Source organism: Tachyglossus aculeatus, chromosome 1, assembly GCF_015852505.1.
Source record: "Tachyglossus aculeatus isolate mTacAcu1 chromosome 1, mTacAcu1.pri, whole genome shotgun sequence".
Lineage (NCBI taxonomy): Eukaryota > Metazoa > Chordata > Mammalia > Monotremata > Tachyglossidae > Tachyglossus > Tachyglossus aculeatus.
In genome coordinates, this window is record NC_052066.1 from 124525808 (window position 1) to 124542062 (window position 16255).

Below are 16255 nucleotides of genomic sequence, written 5' to 3' on the forward strand. Positions count from 1 at the left end.
ATATTCCATGCCCACAATAAGCTTACAGTCTAGAAGGGGAGACAGACATTAATATAAATAAATAAATTACAGCTATATGCATAAGTGCTGTGGGGTTGGGGGGGGGGATAAATAAAGGGAGCAAGTCAGGGCGATACAGAAGGAAGTGGGAGAAGAGTAAAGGAAGGCTTAGTCAGGGAAGACCTTTTGGAGGAAATGTACCTTCAATAAGGCTTTGAAGAGGGTGAGAATAAATGTTTGTCAGATATGAGGAGGAAGGGCATTCCAGGCCAGAGTTGGGATGTGGGCTAGAGGTCAGCGGCAAGATAGATGAGCTTGACATACAATGAGAAGATTAGCATTAGAGGAGCAAAGTGCGTGGGCTGGGTTGTAGTAGGAGAATAGTGAGGTGAGATAGGAGGGGACAAGGTGACGGAGTGCTTTAAAGCCAATGGAGAGGAGTTTTTGTTTGATGCGAAGGTGAATGGGCAACCAGTGGAGTTTCTATAGGTGTGGGGAAACGTGGTCTGAACGTTTTGGTAGGAAAATTATCCAGGCAACAGAGTGAAGTATGGACTGGAGCAGGGAAAGACAGGAGGCAGGGAGGTCAGCAGGGAGGCTGATACAGTAATCCAGGTGAGGTAGGATAAGTGCTTGGATTAATGTGGTAGCAGTTTGGATAGAGAGGAAAGGGCAGATTTCAGTGATGTTGTGAAGGTGGAACCGACAGGATTTAGTGATGGATTGAATATGTGGGTCGAATGAGAGAGAAGAGTCAAGGATAATGCCAAGGTTAAACTGGAGAGGGTAGAACAAGGTAGAAGGAGGAGAGGAGTGAAAAAAAGAGAGGCAAATGGAGAGGGAGAGGAGGGACATAGAGCAGAAGTAGAAGAGTAGGAGAGGGAAAGAGGGAAGGAAAGAGTCCTACTCTTTGCTGCCAAAAGGCAGTGATACTTATTTTATTATTTATTTATTATTTATTAACTTGTTTATATTAATGTCTGTCTCCCCCTCTAGACTGTGAACTCATTGTGGGCAGGAAGGAATGTGTCTGTTCGTTGTTACACTGTACTCTCCCAAGCTCTTAGTACAGTGCTTTGCAGTAAGTGCTCAATAAATACGATTGAATGAAAGAATGAATGACAGACCACAACAGACCAGTTTTGGGGGATGCAGCAATGAAGTTAATTGGTAGCCAAGAGCAGGTGCTCTAGACTTGGAAGTATTAAAGTTTATATAGCCATTGCTATGGATTGGTAGCCCAGATATCTCCCACACACTCCAAAGCTCTGTGGGGTGGAGATCATAGTGGGATGAGTGTACGACTCATGTCACTGGGCTCCAGGGATAGAGCAAGAGGAGCCTCTGCCCAGACATGGGGTCCACTGAGGACAAGAAGTAGCCTAGAAGACCCAGGGTTGGGAATCCAGGGGGCAAAAAGGAAAGCCAACACCTTGGACTCTTTTTGCCCTCCCAAGGCTCCAAAAAGATCTGGGAACAAATCTCCACCTTGGCCCAATTTAGTCATCCTTGTGAAAGGACAAGGACTCCATTTTTAAGCCTACTGAGGGTAGAAAGGATTTCAGGGGAAGATACATAGGATAAAGAACTTTGCAGCTTCAACCTTTTAAAGAGAGGAAACATTTTAAATATCCTAGTTTATCACACTCCTTTTCCTAAGGAAATAAATGCAAATTATAAAGACCTAAGGATTGGAAAATCTTTGAACTCTCATTCTTTGAGGATGCTCCCTTGACTAAATTCATTAGTCACTGTCATGTACAATGCTAATTAATTTGGAGACAATGGTTGTCTGAAGGATCGTTCAAAAATGGGAAAGAGGGTTATTTGAAAAGCAACTTTACCTGAGGTCCACTGGGACCTGGTGGGCCAGAGGCAGCAAGCAATCCATCTTCTCCCTGAAAAACAGACCTAAAATAGATTTCCAATGCCACTGTGGAGGAATAAGAAATTTCTTGGACTCTTTGCCCAGACCAAAAAGTGGGATAGAAGGCACTAAAGACCAAGACACATCTATGCTGCCTCTGGGTTCAGCCTAAGTATATCCTGGGAATAGGGTTAGGTTTGGAGGCAGCAGCTTGGATCAGAGATCAAAGGAGACTGAACTTTTGACTCCTTTTGACTCCTCTTGGGGGAAAGGTTTCAGCAGGCATTCATCAATTTCAAATCTTCGGGACTCTCTGACCATTCTTAGGACAAGATATTATTTTTAATCCACGTATAATGGTAAAACAATAAAATTAGCTCTGCTATACTATGTGTTTAGATAGAATGTTGTTGAGGGGTTAGGGAACATTCTTACAACAATGTGCATCTGTGCAGATACAGCCAGGTTTAGTGGAAAGCACGGGGTTGAGGGGCAGGTAGACAGGGTTCTATTTATTGCTCTGCATTTTCCTGCGTGATCTCTGACAAGTCACAATTTATTTTTGCCTCAGTTTCTTCATCTATAAAATCGGGATAAAATACCTGTTCTCCTTCTTTCTTAGACTGTGAGCCCCATGTGGAACAAAAAACTGTGCAGGCCTGATTAACTTGTATAGACTCCAGCACTTAGTCCAGTGCTCAGCACAAAGTAAGCAATTTAATACTACAATTATTATTATTATTATTATCATCACCATTATTACTACTACTACTGTAAAGGCTAAGACTAAGGCACATTGAAAGATGTCAAGGGCTATGTTTGTGGAAGTAGTGATCCTACAAGTTAACTTCCAAGTTGCCTGCCTAGACGCCAATCTCATGACACTCTGGGCTTTTTCTGGGCTTCCACCCTACTGTCTCTATCTCCTTACCTCTGTTGACACACTGCAAAGCCATAGGAAAGTTTACAGAGTTTTAACAAGGTTATAATAGGCTGAGAGACCAGGGAGAGACCAGAGAACTGCCTGGGGGCTGTCACTTTTGGAGATTGTCAGAACACAGAAAAGGTATGCAGGAGGATGGTGTTCCAAGGCAAAAATACCTTTTCTGTACAACTTCAACCCAACTCTCTTCAACCTTTCTAGGAGGAATGTCAACATAATGCATGAGAAATAAGCTTGTAACAGAAGCATAAGCCTGCACAAAAGCAATGGCAGCACTGATACGATGACAGAATCTTTGAAATCACATCAGAATTGAATTTACATACATGGTAATTGAGGCACACAGAAGTTAAGTGACTCAACCAAGATGTGCTGTGTGGCATCAGTGAGAAACTAAGAGGCCATTGAAAAGTCAAACGTGGCAGTCCTGCTGGTAGGATTGCCTACGTTACTTTCATCTAAACTGCTAGATTATGTACTATTGTAGTTTTTTTCCAATTTTTCTCCTAAGGGAGAGCTTAGAAACATGCTAGAGAGCTCTCTGAATTTGGAACCCATTACTACTAGGCTAACCTACTCCCGGGTTTGTGTGGCCTCTCTACTACATTGGGGTAGCAAGAGAATGAAGACCCCAAATTGCCTCCACAAACAGCCCATTCTGGAGTTCTTTGTAACTAAAAATACCAGTGCCACCTATTCCAGAGCCCACAAGTATTTCTATCTCTGGGTCTTTGAACCTGTGACTAAAGGTGTTTGAAAGAGTTAGGACTCTGAAGATAACAAGGACCTCTAATAGCTTCTCTATAGTGTCAAGGTCCAGCCCAAACTATTACTAAGGTAAGTTTGGGATAAGAACTAAATGAGACTTCAAAGTCTCCCCTAGAACATTTTTTTCACATGGTACCTTAATGCTTAAACTTCAAAATCTACTCCAGGACAAAGACAGGATATAGTGACATAACATGGCAATGTATGTTTTAGAATGAAGGAAACTGATACTAAAACATCCCTTTGACATACAAGTTTGTTAGTTTATGACATCCTATTCTGCTGACACATAGGAGACATACATGATGACACACATTCCTCCCCATCCAAACCGCTACATCACTGGTTCAATCTCTCTTCCTATCCCGACTGGATTACTGCATCAGCCTCCTCTCTGATCTCCCATTCTCCTGTTTCTCCCCACTTCAGTCCACACTTCACTCTGCTGCCTGGATTATCTTTCTACAGAAACGCTCTGGGCATGTTACTCCCCTCCTCAAAAATCTCCAGCAGCTGCTTGTCAACCTACAAATCAAGCAAAAACTCCTCACTCTCTGCTTCAAGGCTCTCCAACACCTCACCCTCTCCTACCTTACCTCTCTTCTCTCCTTCTACAGCCCAGCCCACACCTTCTGCTCCTCTGCTGCTAACCTCCTCACTGTGCCTAGTTCTCACCTGTCCCACTGTCAACCCTTGACCCCCGTCCCAGGTCCTTCCCCTGGCCTGGAATTCCCTCCCTCCACACATCTGCCAAGCTAGCTCTCTTCCTTCCTTCAAAGCCCTACTGAAAGCTCACCTCCTCCAGGAGGCCTTCCCAGACTGAGCCCCCTTTTTCCTCTCCTCCTCCCCATTCCTTCTGCCCTACCTTGTTCCCCTCCCCACAGCACTTGTATATATTTGTACAGATTTATTACTCTATTCATTTTACTTGTACATATTTACTTTTCTATTTATTTTGTTAATGTTGTGCATATAGCTATAATTCTAATTGTTCTGATGATTTTGACACCTGTCAACATGTAGATGTTTTGTTTTGTTGTCTGTCTCCTCCTTCTAGACCGTGAGCCCATTGTTGGGTAGGGACCATTTCTACATGTTGCCGACTTGTACTTCCCAAGTGCTTAGTACAGTGCTCTGCACACAGTAAGTGCTCAATAAATATGATTGAATGAATGAATGAATGAGAACAGAGTTGCATAAACTTTCACTGATAATTGCAGCTCCTAAAAAACAGGAGCTACATCTACTTCACCAGTTGTACTTGATTTATAAAATCCCATATTCAGGAAGAGGACCATCTAGGTGCTTAACAAATGCAATTTCATGATGATTACGACACTCTTCTAGCATCTGGAGCTTTGAAAAATCAAAGAAGCAAAAACATGTCCAAACTGCCAGATGTAAGGATGTAGCCTCTACTTTTAACTAGATTTGCAAACACTGCATTCCTAATCATTACTTGAATTTTATTGTCAGGACTTTAATGAAAATGTCATTACCATCTTCCATCCCTTTACATCTCACACTCTATTATCATTTTCTATAAATCTCACTAAAATATATGCTTTAAAGAGAACACATTCATTGTCAACCTTTCTTATTATCTTCAAATCACTTTCCCATCTCAAGGTCTCACCTGGGGAGTTTCCAGTACTCTATCAGTCTCGGCTATGGGAGGGAGAGTCAAGCAGAGGCCTATCCATTCCATTCCTAGCTTGGACAGTGGCTAGAGAAGCAAAGGGAATCTGCTACAAGTCAAAACTCACTCAAGCTGGGCTGCAGCAGCATGGGAGAGAGTCGAGGGCAGAGACTCGAGTTTACCGTGCCATATCTTTACCAAGAAAACTCTATGGATATACTACCGGAACGATTGCAGATGGAGAATGGGGCGTTCTGTGAGAGATGTGTCCACCGTGTCACTATGTGTTAGAAACAACTTGACGGCATAAGACAAGATAACTAACTTTGAAATGTTTTTAAATAGAAAAATGAAACCATTTCACCAGAGATGCTCCCCTATAAACAAAGGAAATATTTGTGAACTTTTTCCCTCCTGGATGAACAAGTGGAGCCAGATTGATATTTGTATCATCTGTAATTTAAGCAGAAAATAAGTTCAAGAGATACTAAACTCCTAAGTAGAGTGATTTATTCCTTTTCTAACTGTACTAGTTTTCTAACGTGGATCTGTGATAAGGAAAATTGCTCAAGAGTATCAGAATCATTTGTTTTATTGTGGAATCTACAATAAAATGGTTTATCAAGCCCTTGTAAGATTGTAAGATTTTCAGAGAAATGGAAAGTCATCCCAGTGTAAATTAGACCTATTGAAATTATACTCAAAGTACCTGGGCAACTTTCTTAACTGTTTTAGAAATAAAATGAGATTTGGGTTATTAAGAAAAATTGGAGTCTCTTTGGAGACTCCTGAGTACATAATAAAAGCTACTCCTGCTGTGAACTGTTTCATGTCCTAACTGTTCTTCATGGCCAGTATTTCAGTTTCCTCCCTATATCAGTTATTCTTGCTTATGACTCAGTGTGTTAGTTATAATATCTTATCTTTCAATCAAATCATTGAGAGAATATGAAGAAAAGGATATATTGTAAAATGAAATGTTAAGACAAGACAGTTTGAATACACTGAGAGAAACAGCTGAAGCTAAACTTAGGAAAAACAATTGGTCAGAGAATAACCTCCAAAAGATAAGAAACCATTCCAATTAAAATATGTATTTTTCCTCTTTATTAATTAGAAAATTATCATGGAAATGATTATTCACTTTGGAAGAAAGCAGAGGTCTCTCTTCCAGACAGATTCCAAGAAGCTGTTTCTCTGAACAGAGTTGGCTTTAGGTGCTCACTGTGGGACATAGGTCATCTGGGTCCTTCCTTCCTACCCATTCCTCAGCAGTGTGCCCAGAAGAAGCTTGGCTTAGTGGATCGAGCACAGGTTTGGGAGTCAGAAGGACCTAGCTTTTAATCCCAGCTCTGCCACTTCTCTGCTGTGAGACCTTGGGTAAGTCACTTAACTTCTCTGTGCCTCATTTACCTCATCTGTAAAGTGGGGATTAAGACTGTGCACCCCATGTGGGATACGAACGGTGTCCAACCTGATTAGCTTGTAGCTACCCCAGAGCTTAGAACAGTGCCTGGAACATATTAAGCACTACACAAATACTATTAAATTTTTTTTAAAGTCTGCATTCACATCAACTGGATGTGAATTCTGGTGTGAGGGTCAATTGTTGGTCTTTATTGCTAGCATTAAGAATGTGAGAAGCATTGGTTAAGTATTTGGGAGAGGATATGCGGAGTTTCTTCATCAGGGTGATGACAAAGTCAACACCCATCTAATTTACTCACTTATTCTTTCACAGTTTATGGAGATCCACAAGGTGGACTCAGCTCTCAGATTCACCCAAGAGAATACCCTTGAAAGTGTCATCATAGTGGTACATTTACCCACAAAATTTCTCCCGAGTGTTCTGTACCTCATCCTACTTCAAGTTAAAATACTTTTTCATTTAATAGTTCAAAGAAAATGAGAAAGGGAATTCTTGTTTAACAAAAAAATTAGGCAATGAAAAGGTACATTACTCTTCTGTGACTGCTGCACAAAACTAAAATATTGGTAGAAAATCTATATAATAAGCAGGGAAAAAAATAAACTTGTTGGTTCAACAGAATGGCATTTGTTAAGCAATTACTATGTGTCAGCCACTGTTCTAAACACTGCAGTAGATACAAAGTAATTAGGTGGGTGACCGTCCCTTTCCTACTTGGGGCTCACAGTCTAAGTAGGATGGCGAACAGGTGTTGATCCCCTTTTACTGTTGAGGAAATTGAAGCATAGAGAAGCTAAGTGACTTGTCCAAGGTTAAACAGCAGACAATTGGCAGTGCTGAGATTAGAGTTTAGTCCTCTGACATCCAGATCTTTGCTCTTTCCATTAGGCCACACCATTTCCCAATAAGAGAAAGAGAGAAGTTTAACAGTAATTTTTAGTTACCTATATGCTTGGGTTAGAAGTCCATTTCTGACCTACTTTTAAGATTTTTATAATGGTATATCATCTTTAACTCCTGAAACTTTCTAAGCTATATTTAATCCTACCTTAAAACTTGTTAAAATATTTTCCAAGATAGAGTAAGCCTTTCTATTGATTGCCTTCATGCTGCTAACTGTAAAAGCACATTACTTCCTCAAAAAAATAGATCCAACTGAAATATCCTCAGAGGAGTCTAAATAAACGTTAATAGCCAAAAGCAGATAGAGATGACAGAGATTTTCTTTAAACAGATCCACCCTCTGTCCCGGCAACATCAAACCAATGTTGAGAGCCCTAAAATAATAATGATGGTATTTGTTAAGCACTTACTATGTTGAAAGCACTGTTCTAAGCACTGGGGGGATAAAAGGTGATCAGATCTTCCCACATGGGGCTCAAAGTCTTAATCCCCATTTTACAGATGAGGGAACTGAGGCACAGAGAAGTTAAGTGACTTGCCCAAAGTCACATAGCTGACAAATTGGCAGAGTCGGGATTTGAACCCATGACCCAACTCCTACCCACCCACCAGAAATGAACAAATCTGATGCTTGCATTAAAAAGTTCTGGCTTTAACCACTATATTGTAGGTGTTTGTAATTTCCATTCTGGGCTATGGTAAAACACACAGGAGGTCACACCTAAACTCTAAGTGATACAATTGCAGTGATCTACTTACTAATGAAAGGGACGATATCATGGAAAGGCTGAGCAAACTCAACAAGACTGATTCTTCGATTTTGAGCCCTTTGTGTCCCATCTGATTATCTTGTATCCATCTAACCCAGTGCTCAGCATGTAGTTTAAACACCATCATCATCATTATCATAATGTCTCATTCATGCTCTAAACCACAACACAAGCTAAAGATATTTCTTAGTCCCCCAGTGAGTATTGGACTTGACAAAAGGGTCCTAAGAATAAGAGAACATCAGACTGAGACTGAGCTGGGTCTCACTGCTCCTTTGCCCACCCCACTCATGGTGGAGATGAATAATTGGCTATACAAGAAAGAGTGAAAGGAATCCATAGTGCCAACAAAATGAAATATAGCTTTAGGAGGTATCTGGGTAACCTAATAAGAAGGCTTTCAAATTATCTTTAGTAGGGACGAATTAGCCCAAAGTAACATAAATTTGTGTTAATTCAGTTGGTGGCTGAAATGTAGGAAAATGTTCAAACCTAGTGCGTTTGAAAAGGAACAGAAGGGTCAACTCATAACAACCCAGGACTACCTCTGAATTCTTTATTCTTAGATGCAAAGACCATGGAAAATAATAATAATACTGATGGTATTCGTTAAGCGCTTACTATGTGCCAAGAACTGTTCTAAGTGCTGGGGTGGTTACACCATAATAGGGTTGTTCCACGTGTGGCTCACAGTCTTCATCACCATTTTACAGATGAGGTAACTGAGGCACAAAGAAGTGAAGTGACTTGCCTGAGGTCTCAAAGCAGAAAGTGGCGGAGCCGGGATTAGAACCCACGTCCTCTGACTCCCAAACTCATGCTCTTGTCACTAGTTCATGCGTACTAAGCGTGCCTGTACTAAGTACTAAGTGCTCTGCACATAGTAAGCTCTCAATAAATATGATTGAATGAATGAAGGAAACAAAAGAGTCAGGAGAAACTGGAGGACTTTAATCAAGACTTTTCAATATGACTAATTTGGGAGTCCTGGGAGAGAGCAGTATGTTGTTCAAGAAAGGGGAAAGGTAGGTGAGGAGAAAGGTAAGGAAAGAAGTTGGCTTCTTTCACACATGCTGAGGCCCAGAAAACTAGCAAAGGCAGAAATTAAGGTGGCAAAAATGACAGCAAAATAATATTCTATTACAAACCTCTTACATGGTAAGAGAAGATAGGTGAAACTTCCTCTGGTAAATCCCTGGAATGTCTATGAGGCAGTATTTGGTAATGATAAAAATCTTATCTATCAGATACATGCTGTTTACCTGGCCACAGATGATCCAACCCATTTATGGTTAGCTTTACAGGCAATTTCTAGTACTGAAAGCAGAATCAGTTTTGATTTGGGGCTTATTAATTGGGAAAGACAAGTCGAGAATTTTAAAAGTGGATAGACAGTTATTGGATATGATCAGAAGATGATAGAATTCATGATTCTTAGGAAAAAGAAACGTCAGGGAGAGAAGGAAAATTAACTTAAGGAAATCAAATATTAATGGACTTAGGACACTAGTTGAAAAAAGCAGTGTGGTATAATGAGTAGAGCATGGTCTGGGAGTCAAAAGGACCTGGATTCTAATCCCAACTCCTCCACTTGTCTGCTGTATGACCTTGGATAAGATAATCAACTTCTCTGTGCTTCAGTTATCTCATCTGTAAAATGGAGATTAAGACTGTGAGTACCATGTGGGACATGGACTGTGTCCACCCTGTTTAGCTTGCATCTACCCCAGAGCTTAGTACAGTGCCTGACACACACTAACTGCTTAACAAATACCACTAAAAACAAAACAAAACAAAACAAAAAATCCAAGAAAGAAACTTAATGAGATAAATAGGTCCAGGGAAGCCAACTAAAAACAGTATTACAAGGTCAGGAACTGTTTGAAAAATATAAGAAACGTAACAAGGTGCCGAGTTTGCTAAATCTAGAACTTGACATATCTGAAAGTCAAATTGAGAAGGCTACAAAGGTGGAATTTAGGCTAGATCACTAAGGGACAAGTATAAAGAAATAACGTGATGGGGTTAGGACAGGGTTAGAAAAACTGCAGCTGGAAAGAGGAACAACTCTCATGAGATAATAAAAAGAAACAAAAAAAAAGAAATGTTCAATTACATTAGCCAAAAGAAAACACGAGGGAACATATTGCCTCTTTGTTAGACTAGAAGGGAAAGCAGTAACAGAGGACTGAGGGTAAAGCCTTTAAAGTGTTTTTTCAGTTCTCTCTCCAAAAAGATCAGATAGGAAGAGTTAACTACATTTCCCAACCTCAATTTAGAGATTGGAAAGACATGTAAAAATAGAAAAAGAGAGTTAAAGATTATTCTTAAAAACTGGATATATTCAAATCAGCAAGTCCTAATGACATGCATTAGAGAGTACCTAAGACTTCAGAAGATATTACAGACCACAAGTTATTAGTCCCTGGATTTCCCCAACCAGAAGGCACACATCCTGCAGGTAGTAGCTGTAGCTGAGGTCAAGGCTGGACTCATTTTAGCCCACGACCCACTCTGAGTTTAGAACTGTTGGTGATCCTTAGGCCAGTTAAAACATCACCCTAATACAAAGGGATTGAGAAGTACAATTATTTAGGAATCAATAAATAGGAAGTTGCCCTCCTTTCGATTATGGATTTCATATGTCTCCTTCCTCCGTACCTGACCTGGCCTTTTCTCTGGCACGTGATTTCCTCTACCAGAGGCATAAATACGTAAATGTGTAGATTGCAGGATAGGGAGCGGATCGGGTGGCAGGCTTCAGGCTCAAACATGCCCGACTACAAGACTTTCCTCCTGAGTTGCTTGAGGAGTGGATTGGGAGGCAGGACCTACACTGATGTCAACGTATCATTGTGCAACGTAATAATAATAATAATAATGATGGCATTTATTAAGCGCTTACTATGTGCAAAGCACTGTTCTAAGCGTTGAGGAGGTTACAAGGTGATCAGTTTGTCCCACAGGGGGCTCACAGTCTTAATCCCCATTTTACAGATGAGGTAACTGAGGCCCAGAGAAGTTAAGTGACTTGCCCAAAGTCACACAGCTGACAATTGGAAGAGCTGGGATTTGAACCCATGATCTCTGACTCCAAAGCCCGGGCTCTTTCCACTGAGCCATGCTGCTTCTCTGCAACATATGAGTGGCAGATGTCAATCATAGGAAAGGCAGCACCATGTTGGGTCATAATTCAACCCCTTCTACTAGGGTTTGCTTTTTATGCGAATCATACCCCCACCACATACCCAATGAAAATATTTAAACATGCTACAGTACTTCTATTTTCCAAATGACTTTCACACCAAGTACCTCATTTTGTCCTTATGATATCCTTATGAAGGAAGGGGGACTAGGTATAATTATTAATAGTAATAATAATAATAATGGTATTTGTTAAGTACTAAGTGTAAAGAACTGTAATAAGAACTGAAGGACTGAACTAAGAACTGAGAAGCAGTGTGGCTCCGTGGAAAGAGCCCGGGCTTTGGAGTCAGAGGTCATGGGTTCAAATCCCAGCTCCACCAATTGTCAGCTGTGTGACCTTGGGCAAGTCACTTAACTTTTCTGGGCCTCAGTTCCTTCATCTGTAAAATGGGGATTAAGGCTGTGAGCCCCCCGTGGGACAACCTGATCACTTTGTAGCCTCCCTGGTGCTTAGAACAGTGCTTTGCACATAGTAAGCACTTAATAAATGCCATTATTATTATTATTACTACTAAGTGCTGAGGTAGATACAAGATAGGTCCCATATATGGCTCCCATTCTAAGTAGAAGGGAGAGCATACATTGGATTCCCTTTTTGCAGATGAGGGAACTGAGGCACAAAGAAATGAAGTGACATGTCCAGTGTCACACAGCAGGAAATTGGCAGAACTGGGATGAGAGAAGGAGCGTGGCTTAGTGGAAAGAATACAGTTTTTGGAGTCAGAGGACATGCGTTCTAATCTTGGCTCTGCCACTCATCTGCTGTGTGACCTTGGGCAAGCCACTTAACTTCTCTGCGCCTCAGTTACCTCATCTTTAAAATGGGGATTGAAACTGTGAACCCCAAGTGGGATAACCTAATAACTTTGTATCTATCCCAGTGTTTAGAATAGTGCTTGGCACCTAGTAAGTGCTTAACAAATGCCATAATTACTATTATTAGAACCGAGGTCTCTGACTTCCGGGCCTGTGCTCTTTCCACTATGGCGTGCTTCTTCTCTGTATAATATACTCCCCACCTTGCATATGAGAAAACTGAAGAAAATGAGGCAGCAGGAAGCTAGAGAACATGCCTGAGAGCACATAACCCAAGTCCAATAGTAGAATCAAAACTATCACCAAGGCCTCCCAACTCCCACTTGGGGAGCAGAGGCGTCAGGTGTGAGGTCACCTCTGATGTAGAAATTCCAAGAAATTATCTTTAGAGCATAGCAGCTATTGCTTTTCTCTTCGTACATTCTATACAGAGAAGATGAATTAACAGAAGAGTGCCTTAATATTGATTCTTAGTTTTGATTGGACTTACGCAAAGAGAGAACACAAAAAGGGAAAGATGAGAGTTGTTCCTCCTAAAATAAACATCTGGGTGAAGAGACGCCCTACTTGTGTGGGTATCTCCAAGTGGCCTCTTCCTGGAACTCCAGCTCTTTCTACATGTATACATTAGCTTCAGATCATTTACTGCTATCAAATGAAATGACTTGAAAGTGCGAGTCTGTCTGAATATAACAGAATTTGCATATGAATCCCTTAATGTATCATAACGTCACCTATAAACTTTGTTCTATGAGGAGATGAAGAGATTCCATTTTTTATTGTTTTAATTCTTAACATACTACATACTACATACTACAAGTGGCCTCTTCCTGGAATGGTAATTGGAAATTTTTGTTAGATATCCAAGTGCCCCATTGCCAGCACTCCACTTTTGCGGCTAGTGCAGAAACAAACTTTAACAACCCAGGTGGATTCCAAAGCCTACTTTAAAGTGCATGGGTTCATAAATTCAGTTGTATGTTACAGAAGTATTGTTGGATATGTTCAGGCACTTTCAGGTGATCCTAGGTCCTGGGTTCTAGTCCTGGATGACAGAGAGCACTGTGGATGGTGTACTAAAGTAGCTAAAACAATTTGCCAGCACCAAATCAATCAATGGTATTCACTGAGTGCTTACTGGGTTCAGAGGACTGTATTAAGCACTTAGCACAGCATTCATTCAATCGTATTTATTGAGCACTTACTTTGTGCAAAGCACTCTACTAAGTGCTTAGGAGAGTACAATATAACAATAAACAGACAAATTCGCTGCCCACAAGAAGCTTACAGTCTGGAAGGGAAGACAGACATTAATTAATCATTGACATTTATTGAATGTTTACCATAGGCAGAGCATTGTACTAATAATAATGATGGCATTTATTAAGCACTTACTATGTGTAAGCTTACACTGTTCTAAGTGCTGGGGCGGTTACAAGGTGATCAGGTTGTCTCACAGGGGGCTCACAGTCTTAATCCCCATTTTCCAGATGAGGTAACTGAGGCACAGAGAAGTGAAGTGACTTGCTAAAAGTCACACAGCTGACAATTGGCAGAGCCAGGATTTGAACCCATGACCTCTGACTCTAAAGCCCGTGCTCTTTCCACTGAGCCACGCTGCTTCTCTACTAAATGTACTAAATGCCTGGGAGAATACAATTCAACAGAATTAGCAGACACTTTCCCTGACCATAGCAAGCTTACAGTATAATATGAATAAATTATTTATAATATATCATTTAAAGATATGTACATAAGTGCTGTTGGGGTGAGAATGGGGTGAGCACCAAATGCCCAAAAGTAACTGAGCCAACCTACTTTCGTAAATTTGTTGGCTCTACGTTCATAACACATTTGTCCCTTGACAGCCCAAAGGACTGAATTTAAATTCTAACCTAAGGAGAATCAAATGCTACTGAATAGGACCTAAATAGTGAGTCTAAAATAATTCCTGGCTTTCACCAGCCTGGTGGGAAAGATAAGAGCTGCCGTAACAGCTCCAGGAGGACGTGGTGGCGGCTGCTTCTGCTGTAGCAGTCACTGGCTACAGTTGTGACTGTGGAATCACCTGGCAGGAGTAAGATTCTGTTCCTTTAGCCACAGAATCTTTCTGATTTTTATTTTTATTTTGTGTTATCTGTCCCTGTCTTTTTTGTTGTCTTAGCTTTTTGTTTCATTCATCTTTGTGTGCCTATTGCCAGAACCCTCCCTTATTTTATATTCTTGGATTCTGAGACCCCCAAAAGTGTCAGGGACCATGATGAATTTCCACCTGTATCTTCATTCCCAGTGCTTAGTACAGTTCTCTGAACACAGTAAGTGTTTAATACTATTGCTACTATTACTGCAGAAAATTTGCTTTGGGGCACATTCTGGACAATGGTTAGAATAAGTCTCCATTAAGCTCTTCTTAAGAAACCTCATTTTATTAATTTTCTTGAACATTATCAAAGAATCATTTAATCATTCATCTGACCTAGAAAATTAGCCACCAAATCTTTTTTCTTTGATTGAGAAGGTATTCTGTCCAACTAATCTATCAAGAAAACATTGCTTACATAGTTGTTGCTAGGTAGAACAGCTTTCTTACATGAAACAGAGACACAAAATAAGTCAGATATGGTGTGCAGTATCTGAGATAACATAACCTTAATTCATTTAAAGCGGACAATGACTTCTCTGGCGTCTAGACAGTGGAACTGTATATGTATATGTTTTAAAAGTAAGACTAGCTTTCTGATCAATCAATCAATCCATCAATCGTATTTATTGAGCGCTTACTGTGTGCAGAGCACTGTACTAAGCGCTTGGGAAGGACAAGTACAAGTACACGTTGGCAACATATAGAGACAGTCCCTACCCAACAGTGGGCTCATAGTCTAAAAGGGGGAGAGTCTAAAAGGGGGAGAGTTCTGATATTTAACACACCATAATATTCCAGTGAACCCTCACTGAAAAAAACCTATAGATTGTTACTCAAAATCCATGAAGCCTATCACAAAGCTGCATAATGTGGTATATCTTAATTTTACCCCTTTTTCAGAAATAACTCCAGCTCTTTCTACATATATACATTAGCATCAGATAATTTACTGCTATCAAATGAAATGACTGGAAAGTGCAAGTCTGTCTGAATATAACAGGATTTGCATATGAATCCCTTAATTTATCATGTCACCTATAAACTTTGTTCTATGAGTAGATGAACAGATTCTATTTTTTATTGTTTTAGTTCTTAACATACTACATTCATTTCTTCAGATTGGTATGCTACTTTATTTCTCTAGTAACTCATTTTCTTTGTACAAATACAATATTTATGTGTTTTTTAACCAGGTTCACATACAACAAATTAACATTTGAGGATCAGATGGCATTTTATTTTGTTCTAATTTAGTTCTAGTTTCTGGAAAACAAATAATTATATTATTAGAATTAACATTTAAATTAATCTCTGAAATAAATAGATAGCAAGCGTTTGGATTGGGGGATAGAGCAAATATTTAATAATCCAAACAAGTAACATTATTCATTAACACCATAGACAGATTATTTTAGGGAACATGTGATTTTTTAACCATTACATTTCTTAGAAAAATGAAATCTATCACCTTTTATGTTTAAGTAACTGTGAGAAGGTTTTATGGAACTAAACTTCACAAATACTACATAAGGATAAGTTTTACAACTGCTATAAAACCGTATAAAGTACATTAGCCTAAACCAAATATTTTACAAGTTACTAAATCACTACAAAGTTTATAGACAAACCATAAACCAAACTGAGATGGGCACTCTATTTTCATTTTAATTTTAATGCCTTCATTAGATTTTGATTGTAATTAAAATCCCATATGTATAATATACATCTTTAGATAGTATTTTTCTGTGAAATTGCCTGTTCATGAGCTGC

At 39.9% G+C, this 16255-nt stretch overlaps 1 protein-coding gene across 1 annotated transcript in view; it reads right to left on the reverse strand.

The window, feature by feature from the left end:
• The window catches only part of COL19A1 (collagen type XIX alpha 1 chain), a 335135-nt gene that overhangs the window by 234382 nt on the left and 84498 nt on the right, over positions 1-16255 (reverse strand). The window contains exon 9 of the mRNA XM_038744466.1: positions 1845-1898. Coding sequence (XP_038600394.1) covers positions 1845-1898 — 54 coding nt within the window. The remainder of the gene's footprint in view (positions 1-1844; positions 1899-16255) is intronic.